Source organism: Eupeodes corollae, chromosome 3 (genome assembly GCF_945859685.1).
Source record: "Eupeodes corollae chromosome 3, idEupCoro1.1, whole genome shotgun sequence".
NCBI lineage: Eukaryota > Metazoa > Arthropoda > Insecta > Diptera > Syrphidae > Eupeodes > Eupeodes corollae.
In genome coordinates this window covers 72,266,442-72,280,791 of record NC_079149.1, presented here as the reverse complement: position 1 = coordinate 72,280,791, position 14,350 = coordinate 72,266,442, and the positions used below count along the sequence as shown (strand labels likewise).

The following is a 14,350-nucleotide window of genomic DNA, read 5'->3' as shown; positions in this document are numbered from 1 at the left end:
AAGCGAAGAAAAATGTCGAAAGGGTGATATTTATCAATATAAGTAATCACTGATCTATATTTAGAACAAAGGTACAAGCGTAAGATGAATATATTTAATCGACAAGATCGAAAAGCTCGTTTCCTGTATGCCAGTAACAAAAATAGCTTAGCAAAAAGATAGTTACAATTGTGAAGAATAAAGAGACGCTCCATTGCAGTATTAAAAATAGATAACAGTAAAATGTTGGTATCAGAGAAGGATAAATTGATAACAATTCAAATGCCGAAGAGAGTTCGCTATAAACAGAATTTAACTGTTTGGTGGAATGTTACAATTACAAATTCTTCAGAAACATTTACAATCAAAAAATAAACAGCAGTTTAAAATTAAATCATTTTAAATTTAAAAAAATAAACTTCGGTGCAAATTGTATTCCAACATAATAAATCAATACATATACATAATAAGTGGATCTTAGAAGAGACAAAATGTTCTCATAGCGGTAAAAAAATGTTCTCATAGCGGTAAAAAGTACACATTTCTCTTCTTCTGTATCTTTTCCATTTGTATTATCAATTGAACTTGTATGTGTAAAGATAATGGGTACAGACTAAGACTTTTTTCATTTTAAACGTTTACATTCCTCCAAAAAGTTCTGTTTATAACGATCTCTCCTTGGCATTAGACTATCTTATAAATTTGTCCAGCTCTGACACCAATATCTTACTTTTAGGTGATTTTAATTTACCACACATTGACTGGATTCCATCCGAAGACGAATCCTGCCTTGAAGCCTCTCCTTCTTCTTTGCAAATGGAACTATCTCTTCTCGATAAAGTCCTTCTTACTGACTTACAGCAAACAAGCTGTATTAAAAACTCAAAAAATCGAATTCTCGATTTAGTCTTTTCTTCTTACGCTATTAGTACTCTTGTTCTAGAATCTAGATCAGGAATTACTAATATTGACAAATATCACCCCCCTTTGGACATTTTTTTTGAATTAAGTAATCACCTTACTAATCACAGTAATTCTTTTGATTGCTTATATAATTTTGATTTCAGAAGAGCCAATTTCCAGCAGTTGTTTGAAGATTTAACCATTTCTGGAATTGCTGATACACTAGCATTTTCTAACATTGACGAAGCAGTTTCAACTTTTTATAGGATCCTTAATTATTGTTTTGAAAAAAATGTACCGATAAAGAAATCAAGAAATACAAACTTTAGCCATCCTTGGTACACGAAAGAATTGCGTTTACTGCGTAACAAAAGAAATAAGGCATGGAAAACGTATCTCAAAACTCTGTCTCCAGTCAACTTCTCTTTTTATGTTGAACTCTTTAACCAATTTAAATCTCTTTCTAATTTTGTATATGCTTGTTATGTTACTGATATGGCCACTTCTTTGAAAGGGTATCCTAAAAAATTTTGGAAGTTTGTAAACTCTAAGAAAAAATCAGATGGCTTTCCAGTTAACTTCACTTACAAGAACCTTTCGTTAGATAAAACTTTTGATATCTGTAACGCTTTCGCAACGAATTTCCGTGAGTCATTTGTTAATAGCCCTCAAGAAGTTGATGAAGTATATTTTTATAATCTTCACACTTTTTCGCAAACTAGCTGTAGTCACATACCTGTGCTACAGAGTACGGTCCTTGATCTTTTATCTGCGTTGAATGATGACTGCTCAGCCGGTCCTGATGGTATTCCCCCGATAGTACTAAAAAAGTGTGGTAATGCTTTAGTTGAACCCCTTACGTTTTTATTCAAAGTTTCTCTAAAAACAGGCAAATTTCCCAGTATATGGAAGAAGTCCTTTCTAACACCAATTTTCAAGAAAGGTAACAAGTCGGATATAAGCAACTACAGGCCAATTGCAAAGCTTTCTTGCATTCCTAAAGTATTTGAACAAGTTGTTTGTAAAAGCGTAGCATATTTTACTAAAAATATCATTTGCGAACAGCAACATGGTTTTGTGAAAAAAAGATCAACCGTTACTAATCTCCTCACATTCTCAAACATATGTTCAAACGCTTTAGAACAAGGTTATGAAGTTGACTGTGTATACACTGACTTTTCTAAAGCTTTTGACCAACTTAGCCACGGAATTATTTTATTTAAACTTAAGGCTCTTGGTTTTCCACCATTTTTCTTAGCTTGGATTAAGTCATACCTTAAGAACAGATCCTTCGAGGTAAAATTTAGAGATTGTCATTCTGAACGTTTTGTTGCTCAATCTGGTGTTCCCCAGGGAAGCCATCTTGGCCCGTTTCTGTTCATCCTGTCTATTAACGATGTATCGTCATGTCCTGACATGTTGCTGATGATATGAAGATTTTCAAAATAATAAAGTGCAACCATGATCGTATTCTTTTACAAGCCGACATTGATAGTTTCACATTTTGGTGTTGGAAAAATAGCCTTTTACTCAACCCTTTAAAATGCCAGACTATAACTTTCACTAAAAAACTAATCAGTAACGTATTTGACTACTGTATATCACAGCAAAAACTCTGTCGTGTCTCCACATTTAAAGATTTAGGTGTACATTTCTGTTCCAACTTAGAGCTTACACATCACATTAATGTTATTGTTAATAAGGCAAGTTCTATGCTTGGTTTTATAAAACGCTGGGCAAAGGAGTTCAATGAACCCTATGTTACCCTTTCTTTGTATAATTGCCATGTTCGTCCTCATCTTGAATATGCTTCGCAGGTATGGACTCCCTATTACGAAATTCATAGAAAACGTATTGAATCAATTCAACATAATTTCATTCGCTTTGCCCTTAAAGGTCTTCCTTGGGAAGATCCCTATGATCTGCCTCCCTATGAACATCGTATTCTACTTCTTCAAATGCAATCTCTCCATCAAAGGCGTGTTAATAATGACTTAGTATTTTTTCATCAACTCATTAATGGTGAAATTGATGCACCTTATTTGCTATCTTGTGTACATTTGAATTACCGGGGCGGAACTCATCACCTGCGCACGTTTGATTTTATACATATTGACTTCCATAGAACTAACTATGGCAAGAATGAAGCTTTAAGTCGAATGAGCATTTTATATAACTCAAACTGTTCATCGATAGATTTAAATTTAAATAAGGTGGGATTAAAATCATTGTTTAGAACCAGTGCTCCACTATCGTAATTGTTCTCATTTTATTTTTTGTTCTGTAATAGTTAAATGCTAATTTTGTTTTGTATTTTGTGCGTGTGTTAGGCTATATTTGTATTATTTTTTACTAACAACTAACCCATGCACTTATGATGAGCCTCTGATCGTAGTTTGACGCTTGCTATAAGCTTACTACTTTCTGAAAATTCTGAAGTGTAAAAAAAAAATACTAAATAACAAGACTTGAGCTTACACGCACAGAAATATTATACTAGATAAGGTAGAAATTAAATTTGTTTCGAAAATATTTAAAACAGTAGCACTCACATTTGATTAAGGGATCACTTGAGAAACAAAACTTTATACTGAAAAACATAGCGGGGAAAACTTTTCTCTAAAACCGAATTATTAAGTAAGGTAAAAAAAAGAGTCACTTTTTGATTTTATTATTGAAAATAATATGACCATTTGTAACAGAGGCAATACCCCCACTTTCGTCTTTCCGAGCTCGGAAAATTATGATGGATGGGAGGATGTGCTTGATGTTACTTTAGTTAACAACCGTAATTTATTAGTGGAGAATTGGAGAGATTCCCTTTTGAATTCGTTTTCGGATCACAAGTGGATTCTTTTTGAAATTAATTTCGAGTCGAAAAACCCTCCGCCTTACAGAAATCCCAAAAGAAAAGAACTGACTGGACGAAATTCAGTCAAATTGCGAATTCCAAACTAAGCAACTTACCGATTCTCACTGAATCGATAGGAGACCTTGAATCAAAGGTGAAAACCTTTGAAACTTCTATAAGTAAAGCTTTTAGAGTCTCTTGCCCAGTTAAATATAGCCGTAAAACCCTTTCTTCTTGGTGGAATGAAAAACTGTTCAGTCTTAGGAAAATGACGAGGGCAATTTTCAATATCTGCCACAAACAAAAGTTTTACCAACCGTATAAAGACTATCTTAAAATTTACAAGCAAGCCCTGTCATCAGCCAAAAGACAAGGCTGGAAAGAATACTGTCAATCAATCGAAGACATAAAGGAATCCGCAAGGCTCAGCAAAGTTTTATCGAAGTAACATTGTAATCCTTCATTTCTAAAAAAGCCTGATGGAACCTGGACAGCCTCTCCAGCCGAATCTCTTGAGCTACTGATGAAGACGCACTTTCCGGGTTTCGAGAGTGATAACCCCTAATCGCTTGAAACCACAGAGCTAAACGTAGTTCATGTGGAGCAAGTCAATTCCGTTATAACCAGAGAAAATATTTTGTGGGCCATCAATTTTTTTCTCCATATAAATCCCCAGGCATGGATGGCATACTGCCAGTTATGCTTCAAAAGTTGCATCATGTGGCAACTCCATGGCTGGAACAAATTTTCAAAGGATGTCTCCTTTTCAAACATGTGCCCATGTCGTGGAGACAGGTCAAAGTAGTTTTTATTCCGAAAGTGGGTAGGCGAGGTCACGAATTCGCGAAGGACTTCAGACCAATAAGCTTAACATCTTTTGCGCTTAAAACCTTGGAGCGCGTTCTTGATTACCACATTAGAGAAATCCTAGTTGGACGACCTCTCGAAAGCTCTTAGCATGCTTATCTTAAGGGCAAATCTACGGAGACTGCCCTCCATGAGGTAGTGCGTACTGTAGAACAAACAATCCATTATAAAGAATTTACTCTTGCCACCTTCCTAGACATAGAACAACGTCCTTACAGAATCCATAGAAGAATCGCTCGTTAAGTTCGGTGTAGAAGACTTCATTCGAGAATGGATTATTTCCATGCTCAGTGGTAGGAAGATTCGAGCCACTCTAGGCAATACAACCGCAACAAAACACGTGAGTAGGGGAACACCCCAGGGTGGTGTCCTTTCGCCTCTTCTATGGCTTCTGGTCATGGATACAATTCTCGTTAAATTAGAGAGATGTGGAGTGAAGGCGCTAGCCTATGCAAATGATTTGGTGCTATTGGTGTGAGGAAAGTACACCTCTGTGATTAGTGAAATCACGGAGTCAGCTTTGAAGAAAGTTAGCAGCTGGGCCACGAGTTGTGGACTAGGAGTTAACCAAAGTAAAACTGAATTGTTGCTCTTTACCACCAAAACTAAAGTACCGCCCTTCACGCTACCTCGACTCAACGGTCAAATCCTATCATTGTCTTCCTGTGAAAAATATTTGGGAGTTATACTCCACCCTTAACTTAACTGGAAACTAAATATTGAAGTACGGGTTAAGAAGGCCTGTGTTGCCTTCTACGACTGCAGCAAAACTTTGGGCATATAAAAGTGGGGACTTCAGTGGAAGATGATTTTATGGACGGACACAGCCGTAGTGCGTCCAATCTTAACATACGGTAGACACTGACTACTGCACTCCTACTTTGAGCCCTAGTAAGGGTTTTAAGGTTATTTTCCCATCGAGAGAAGATTGGGAGGATGACATCGTGTTGATAGATTTCGACACAACCATCTTTACTGACGGCTCAAAGATGGAGTGCGGAGTTGGTTCTGGTCCCTAAATGTAGCCAAATCTTTTAGGTTTCCTGACTTTGCTAGCGTTTTTCAGGCTGAACTGCTGGCAATAAGGGAGGCATGCAAGATACTTAAACAAAACCTAAACCAAAACCGAAATGCGGCTATCTTTACAGAGAGTCAGGCAGCTCTCAAAACTATTAACTCGGCCATATCCTCATCTAAATTGGTCCAGCAATGTCGCGATGATCTTGCGAGCCTGAATATTAACCTATGTGTCACCCTGATTTGGGTTCCAGGCCATAGTGGTATCGTGGGAAATGAACGGGCTGACGAGCTAGCCAGGCAAGGATCGGCCCTTCATAGCTCACTTGCGGAAATGGTTAACATTCCTCTTCTTTTCTATCTACCAAACTGAATCAAACCGAAGGCGGAGCAATTTACCCAACTGCATTATATCTAGGAATATATAACAAAACCCGTACAAACGATCTTCTATGCAGGCCAAGGCAAGACATAGCCAGGATTGTTGCGGTTTGTACCGGACATTGGCCTATAGGAGTTCATGCAGAGAAGTTGGGTATCTCTTACAACACCTTTTGCCGTAGCTGTAGTGACCAAAGAGAAAGTGAAACGATAATATATTTCCTCTGCAAATGTCCTGCTTTTGCAAAAGAAATACTTTGGAAACGCATTCTTTCAAGAACTTGATGAGCTATCTGAGACAACTATTAGAGACCTAATCTTTTTTCTCAATGCGACAAAATGGTTCTAACATAATCGCTATGAAGCTTCTCTATCAATCAAAGGTCAAACGAGTTTTTGGTATCAAAACGGCGGGCGCACTAAAGCGCTAATTGAATCCCAGGCTAGGTTGCCTTGAGATCGCCATTTCTACCTAACTACCTAAGGTAAAAAGTAAAAACAAAAGATATGACTTGTTTATGATTAATCCTACTAATGTATATATTTGCATATACATATATACATTAAAGCAAATCAAAAGTTACAGGTAGCTACTGCAACAATTCTGTAGCTCTGTTGCTTGCTGCCGATCCCAGGTATTCAGCATTCAGAATATACATTAGTATTTAACCATCAATTCGCATTGTATTTATGGTTCACTATTTAGATGCAGCACTTTTAAGAGAACATTCTAATATCTGAGCTACAAGGAATGATAAACAATAAAATAAAATACAAATCTAAGCAAACCAGAATGATCGTAATTCAACAGAAATTTATATTCGGCTTTTAAGATTTTACTATTAGGTTAAATAGTCAAGGTTTCACTAAGAGCAATAGAAAGGTCAAACGTAGTAAGGCAAAGAAAAATATAAAGACAATTAAGAACAATTTGCAGAACATTGATGGGTATAAATATCTACGGAAATAAATATCTGCATGAAGCTTTAATTATAATTCAACGAGTTACTGCCTTCATTTTTATTGAACTTAATATTATTAAATCTGAGGTAAATAAGATATACAAACTGTTTAGGGGCTGTTTTGAGCTTTCAGCTCAAAAAAAAAGACCCGTCTGTCGGTTTTTCTTGCTTAAAAGTGTGTAGGATTTCGTATTGGGTTAAAAAAGTTGTCAGTTGAATTATTCTTAAAAAATTTAAAATTACCAACAATATTTTGCATATAAGGAAATAGTTATAATAGTTTTAAATCTAGTTTTGTTTAATAGAAATTTAGTCGAAAACAAATTTTTACCAATTTTAGTAGCATTTCATAAATTTTTACCAATTGAATGAATGAAATTAATTTGAGAGATATCAAAAACCGATCATCAATTTTTACCAAATTTGCGTACTATTTTTTGTAGATTTTATTTTTTTATGAAAAAACGTACTGTTGGATTTTTATAAAAAAAAACTAGTGAATATAACAATATTTTTTGTAAAACAAAAAAGTTTGAAGACAATATTTTTAATTTTTGAAAACCTATTTGAGTCGAAAATAAGTTTTTACCAACTTTTATTAATTTCTTTTTGTTGGTGTTTATTTTTTGTAAAAAGAACTGTCAACTCGATTTTTCTAAAAATTTTCCCAGATGTTAAAAACGTTATTTTTCGTTGCACAAAATTGTTTTGGAGATGAAATCATTTTTTATTCGTAAAATTTTCGAGTTGACAATTTTTTTTTTTAATTTTTTTGATTTATAAAAAACCATTAGTTCTATTTTTTTTCCAAAAATATACTGGTTTTGTATCACGTTACAATATATAATATGAAATTTAATCCAAGTCTCTAGCGTCATTGTTTCGTGATGTATTTAGGGTTAGCCAAAATGTTCACCTTTTTTTAAACTAAAAAAAACCACCCACGCAATTTTCTTGAGAGCCCTTTCTGCATCTGTCTGCATTATTATTTGTATAACAACATTTATTTGAAGCAGATATCTCTTCTGGTTCCGGAGCTATGGACCACGAAAAAAACGTCGCGAACGCAAGGACGTACGAACGCACAGACATTTCTCTAAATATTTTATTTCGACTCTAGGGACCTTGAAATGTCGAGAAATGTTAAAATTTTCAATAGAACAAATCGGACCCATTACAATGAAGTTAACAATATTAGCCATAGTTATACTTTGGACAATTGACGCAATATCTGTATTATTTATAGCCTTTAGTAAGCTACTTTACTGTAGAGTTCCACTAAAATCCATTCAGCAGTTTTTGCTTGAATTAGGATATAAATACAAACTTTAAATAATATTTTAGGACTTTGTTTTGTTAAAAAAAATATGTATGTCAAGCTCAACATGCATTTAAAAACAATTTTTTTTTAGAATACAAGAGTAGATACATAACTTTGTTTTGATAAAACCTGATCTAGCAATCTACTTGGTAAACCAACATGCTATTATACAAATAATGTATTTATTAAATTTTTTGCAACAAAAAAATATTCAAAACGTAAAAAATAAGGCTGTACCAGTTGAAACATATCATTTTCAGCTGCGCGTTTCTTGCCCACTTCCAGTGGATGGCCAATGGCAACAGCATTTGGTGGATGTGCAGACCCAGGCGTTGGGATGGGATGTGTCTGAGTAGCAGCAGAAACAGGTGCGTTCTATGTTTTGTATGTTTAAGGTTCAATTACGCATGTATGTGTTGTAGAAATCAATTTTGTTTGTAAAAATAGTTTTATTTTAGTTTTAGTTTTAGAAGTGGGTAATTGTAATTTTGTAGTGTGCAAAATTTGTTGTGTTTACAGGATGTGTTAAAATTGAAATTATGCAAAAGCAAAAAGCACAAACCATATCATCGATATTATTTTTTAATTTTTTTTTTAAGTAACATTTAATTTTATTTTAATGATTCAATTTTTGTGTAAATTTCAATAAGTAAATATTCATATAATGTTGACCATCCATCGAAGCAATACATAGCAGGCGAACAGGTGAAATAAAAGGAAAAAAATTAAATAATAAGAATAAGTCTAATATATAAAAGATTTACTTATTATGTAGTTATATATTTTTAAAAGAAATATTTATTGTTAAAATTATAATAAAATAACTTAATATTAGATTAAAATAAAATTTAACTATACAAAGAAAAAGCTCAAAAAGCTGATTCACAATTAAAAATAAAACGAAGCACGATTTTAATTGTTGGTCATCCTGAAAATTTCTAATAAAGTAATTAATTTAGAAAGCTGCATCCGTCTTCCTGAATAAGAAACTTACAAACTAGTACAATAGGATATAGATTTATTAATCGATTAATCAAAACCATAAAGAATACAACAAATCCCTTTTTTATTTTTTTTTTAGATATTATCATGTGAAATTTGTATTTTAACCCCAATTAACAGTTTTACCAATAAAGAATTTTTACATTTCCAGCGATGCATCGATGCTGCGAACGTAATAATTAAAAAAATATAAGCTTCTCTTGAATTATTAAATAGCTTATACTTTTTGTTTGATTTTATAAATATTTATAAAGAACACTGGCTTTAGGAATATTGGTCGGCAAAATTAATAGTTTAAAGGAGCCTTGCATTGCAGTGGCTAACCCTAAGTTGCGTGTCCAAAGTCCCTCTTTTAGATTTTCGTAAACACACACTTAAAAAGGGCGAGAGTGATGGGAGGTGCAAGAATGATGATACTGGGATATTTATTTTAATACAAATATGACACATTGTATATTATTTTAAAGCGTTTTCGGATAGAAATTCACTAGGCGTACTTATATTGTACCAAAATGTATTTTACAGTATCATCATACTTGCATATTAAATGCTTGTCGATGGATAGTGGACACGCACTCCGAATTAACTGCTGCATGGATTTCAATCATACTATTCCAGAAATTTTCAAATATTTACTTGGACATTCTGGTTGTATTTAAGCTACTATTAACCGGAGTTATTTGGATTTGAATCAAAGCTATCAACCTTCACTGTTCAGAAAAGTATAATATGATTGCCAGTGAAATATCTTTTATAACCATCGGAATCTTTCCTAGATTGGTACTAAAAAAAATAAAGTCACCTCAATTTTGATCTAAAAACAACAGAAGTTTCTTTTTGATGTGACGTTTAGTAAGTTATAATTATGTTTTATGTGCATTAATATTAGTTAATTAAATGAGGTCTCCAAAAACATGTCAATTATTTAACAACATTCAATGCACAAGTCATAAGTTAAGCTGCACTCATTTTAAGTACGTTGACCTGTGGCATATTTTACCAACGTAAATGTTACTTGTGATCTAAAATAATGAAATTTGGGAAATTTATAAACTTGTAATTCATAATTAACTAATTTGTGAACTTTCAAGTTTTTTGTTAGTTTTTGTTTCACTAAAGACAAAAATGCAAAATTATCCGTTTAGTTGTAACAATTTTCTACTTAAAACCAATAGCGTTGATAATGATTTTAAAATAATCCTGAATAGAAGAAGAACAGTATATCGTACGCGTATCAATTACTTTATCTTCAAGTATTTATATTTTATTAATCGTTTTCGTGTAAGTTTAATTAAGGTAAGAGAAATAGTTTATTTTGTTCACGAACTCAACAAGCAAAATACATAATATTGGATTTGTAGACCTTGAACTTGAATTTAACGACTATTACAATTTATTGAAAAAAACTTAAAAACACAACAACAAAATAATAATTTGCAAATTTGAACGTATTGATAAAAAAGTTATTTGTACCGAATGCTTACAAAAGGTTGCTTAGTATCTGTGAAATAGGCGTATGGTGAATTGGAAGTTGTAGCTTTTACTGCCAGCAACCCTTTCTTTTTCTTTAAAAAAGAAGATATTAATATGTTTTCCAAATGGCTGTTCATATGATTTTCTTGTAGTTATTTAAATCATATACAATTATGAAAATTAAATACCATTTAAAAATATTAAAGGAACATTTGACTTTCTCTAACATAGTTGCATTTCTTTGTGACAATTCTAGAGAAATTTTTAAATGCTCATTTGCTAATGATTTATACAATATAAATTAAACTGATAATTGATTTTGTTGTGGAAAATTAAGACGAATTTCGGAACAATAAAAAAAGAAGTTCACAAACCAACTTTTGAGACTACTTAAAGTACAGTAAAAAGAGTCATAAAATTCAATTCAATACTTTTGTATACTTGAAATCGGAACATCACAAGAAAATTACGAAAACTCCTAAAAACCCCTTTAGATCATTGAATAAGAGCGGTTTCAATCAACGCAAAGTATCTAAAATATCGACTGCTTGTAAATATATTATGCTTAAAGGCTGCCGTAAAACACGAAATATTCGCTTTTCGCTTACAAATTCTTGAATGCTACTTACATATTATGAGTTTGGTTTTCAAGTAAATCTATGCCTCGGATTCACTGTATGAAATACGAAACAAAAATGAAAAATGAGTTACCAAAACTCTTCAAAAGAAGGGTGAGTTGTGAGTGGGTAAAATTCTTTTTATTTTCTCATCATTGTATAAAATTTAAAATAATTTTCTTTTAAGAGTAGTAATGAAAAGTACCTCCCACAACTAAATTGCTTATAATTCAACTACTTTTCAATCCAACAATATAATGTTATATGAACTTCAAGTAAAAAAAAGATCATATACATCTTACATTAAGTAAAATCGAGGAATTTAATATATTGTTTGTTTATGGTGCTAACATTTCTAACGGTAATTTCTTATAAGTAAAATATCATGAATGCACTGAAAACTTTAAATTTTTTGCGTATTTCCACCTGTCAGTTCTGAAATTCTTGATAAAAAACAGGTCTTATTTTTTGGTCAGACTCAAACAAACGCTTAAACATTCACGTTCGCGTTGTTAATTGTATGTAGTAGCGATAACCATTGACTAAAGACTGTGGCAGCATCTAACCCTACAGTTGAATAATACCCAGATAATTGAGTTTCTTGAAGCATTTGAACTAAATAGTTAAATACACAAACTATTACTTTCTACAAATTAGTTTGCTTATATTTTCGATTGTAAGTAAATTTGATTGTAAGTAAGTTTGAGAATGAAGGAATTTAAGAATTTTTAAAAATCGATTTTTAAAACTTTGCTGAATTGATAATACTACGCACAACTTATACAAAAGTTAAACTGCTGGAAGAGATTTTTGCAAAGTTTGAAGCTCAATATCTGAAAATTTTAATGTAGGCAAATTTCTTTCACGAATTAAATAACTCAATAAATAAATAAAGGATTTAAAGCGGGCGAAGCACCTAGGGATTGCGGAAATTTTATATCTTATTCTTAGGAATTTAAGGCTTGCTAAAAATCTCTTTAAAATTGTGACTTTAAATAATATTAGTTTGACTGTTTATGATGGCGTGGGGTGAAAAACAAAACTTGAAATATTTCAAAATAAGCTAGAATGAAGGTGCAAAACGATGATTTGTATTTTTTTATTTAAATTGTTTAACGGTTTCTTTGATTTTAGGACACCTTTAAAGTCAACAACTGATAACCCAAACAAATTATTTTGCACATTCATGGTTTTTGAGTAAGAAAATCAATATTTCATTAACATTGTGTCTTTTGTGTGTTTAAGTTGTTTTAATAAAAAAAAAGTGTCACGTGTGTGAATTATTACTAGAATTCATATCTACACTTAACAAAATAACAATATGTTAAAGATCATGGTAACAGCAACAAGTTCAAAGAATAAAAACAAAAATTGCATATCCGTATATGCGTTTTACGTTACTTTTTCTTTTAAGGAAGTTTAACGAAAAAAAAATTCTTACAAAATTAGGTCTTAAATAAGAATGCAATGCTAAAAACACGTTTTATAAACTATAATCAGAAATAGTACATGTACATAGGTGGTAAAAAAAAAACAATTTTGAAATGTAAATAGAGGGGGCCCTGTTATGGTCATCGATTGTTTGATAATTACTTTTATCCATTAATTGATAAATTGGTATTAAGAGTATCAATTCAAAATTTTAATCGGATAACGAATTGAAGTTGGTTTTGTTTAAAATGATTCATTGTTTTTTTTTAAATTTAGCTTTTAATTAAAATTATTCTTGTAATTTGAAGAAAAGAGTGGGTGATCAAATTATTATGGCCACTATAAAAAAAACATATTTTTAGGAACGTTGTATTAAGGTTTTATGTAGGAAAGTTTTGAATTTTTTCTTTCCAAACGGTGATTTTGTTTCTATGCACTAACTGTATTCATATAAAAGCTTTGCAGCTTTCACAAACCCAAAAGGGTGACTTTTGGAGGAGAATAGTGCGGAGGTATTAAAATGGCATTTCTCCAGACATGAATCCTATACAAAATCTTTGGAAGCTCATAAGAGAATACATTACAAATATACGAGAAAATTGAATTATTTAAGTATGACACATGAGTGAAACAAATTTAAAAAAAAATGACTTTAAATGCATTCAAATTCAAGGTGTCTAAAAACGAGTTGAGGCTGTTAAAGAGGCCACAAGAGGTTACTAAGTATGTTCTTACTTTAAATATATGATACAACAAGTTGAAACTAAAAAGTCAATTAATTAATTTTATTACTGGTGGTCGTAATAATTTGATCACCTAAAATAAATACTGCGAGTGCAGTAGCAACCGTGCTGTATAATGTACATATATGTATGCAAGCGAATTTAATCAAAGGAATTATTCTGTTATACAGTCATCATCAATTTGATTAACAGTATGGTTACAGAAAAAAAAACAATTTATTACTTTTGTTGATATTTATCAAACATCAAAAAACGTTTTGATAGCCATAGCAGGTATACATGTGTGCTCCTTTCGTGAAATCCTACGGAATCCTAACTTAAAATACAAAAAAGGATATGACACCAGGAACTTGAACTAAACCAAATTTCTAAAATATCATGATATCGAATTAGGGTTGTCAAAATATCATCTGATAAAACTTTTTCTTCAACTGAAAGCTGAGCTATTCATTGATATATCATTTTGGATAATTTCAGCAATTTCAGCTATTCAGATTCACTGTTATATACGAACAATTACAAGATTTTGTAATTTTATGTTCGAAAAACTGATGGAATAGTTTAGGGAAGTGAAACTAATTATAAGTGAAGCACTCACTTGTTGCCTTGTTTTAATTTGCGTAGAATACTAATGATTGCATATGAATAACCGTATGTAGTTTGAAACTGTATAACTGTTTAAACCATAGTATAAAAAGAAGAACAAGCTCAGGCATGCAACATTCCCTACACTTGTCACATATGTATATACATATGGAAATTCAACTGCCACATGTTGCAACAGAACAGAATGTAGTTTAAAC

The 14,350-nt window shown here is 32.0% G+C and overlaps 1 protein-coding gene across 28 annotated transcripts in view; it reads right to left on the bottom strand.

Moving 5' to 3' along the window:
• LOC129952611 (protein muscleblind) overlaps positions 1–14,350 on the bottom strand; it is a 269,585-nt gene that overhangs the window by 33,065 nt on the left and 222,170 nt on the right. For 22 of the 28 annotated variants that reach the window (XR_008782344.1, XM_056065298.1, XM_056065312.1 and 19 more), the window contains one exon: positions 8,519–8,656. The exons of the other annotated variants lie outside the window; for them this stretch is intronic. Coding sequence is in view for 21 of the 22 variants with exons in the window: in XM_056065298.1 (XP_055921273.1) it covers positions 8,519–8,656 (138 nt within the window). In the remaining variant the exon portion in view is untranslated. The remainder of the gene's footprint in view (positions 1–8,518; positions 8,657–14,350) is intronic. 28 annotated transcript variants of the gene reach the window in all.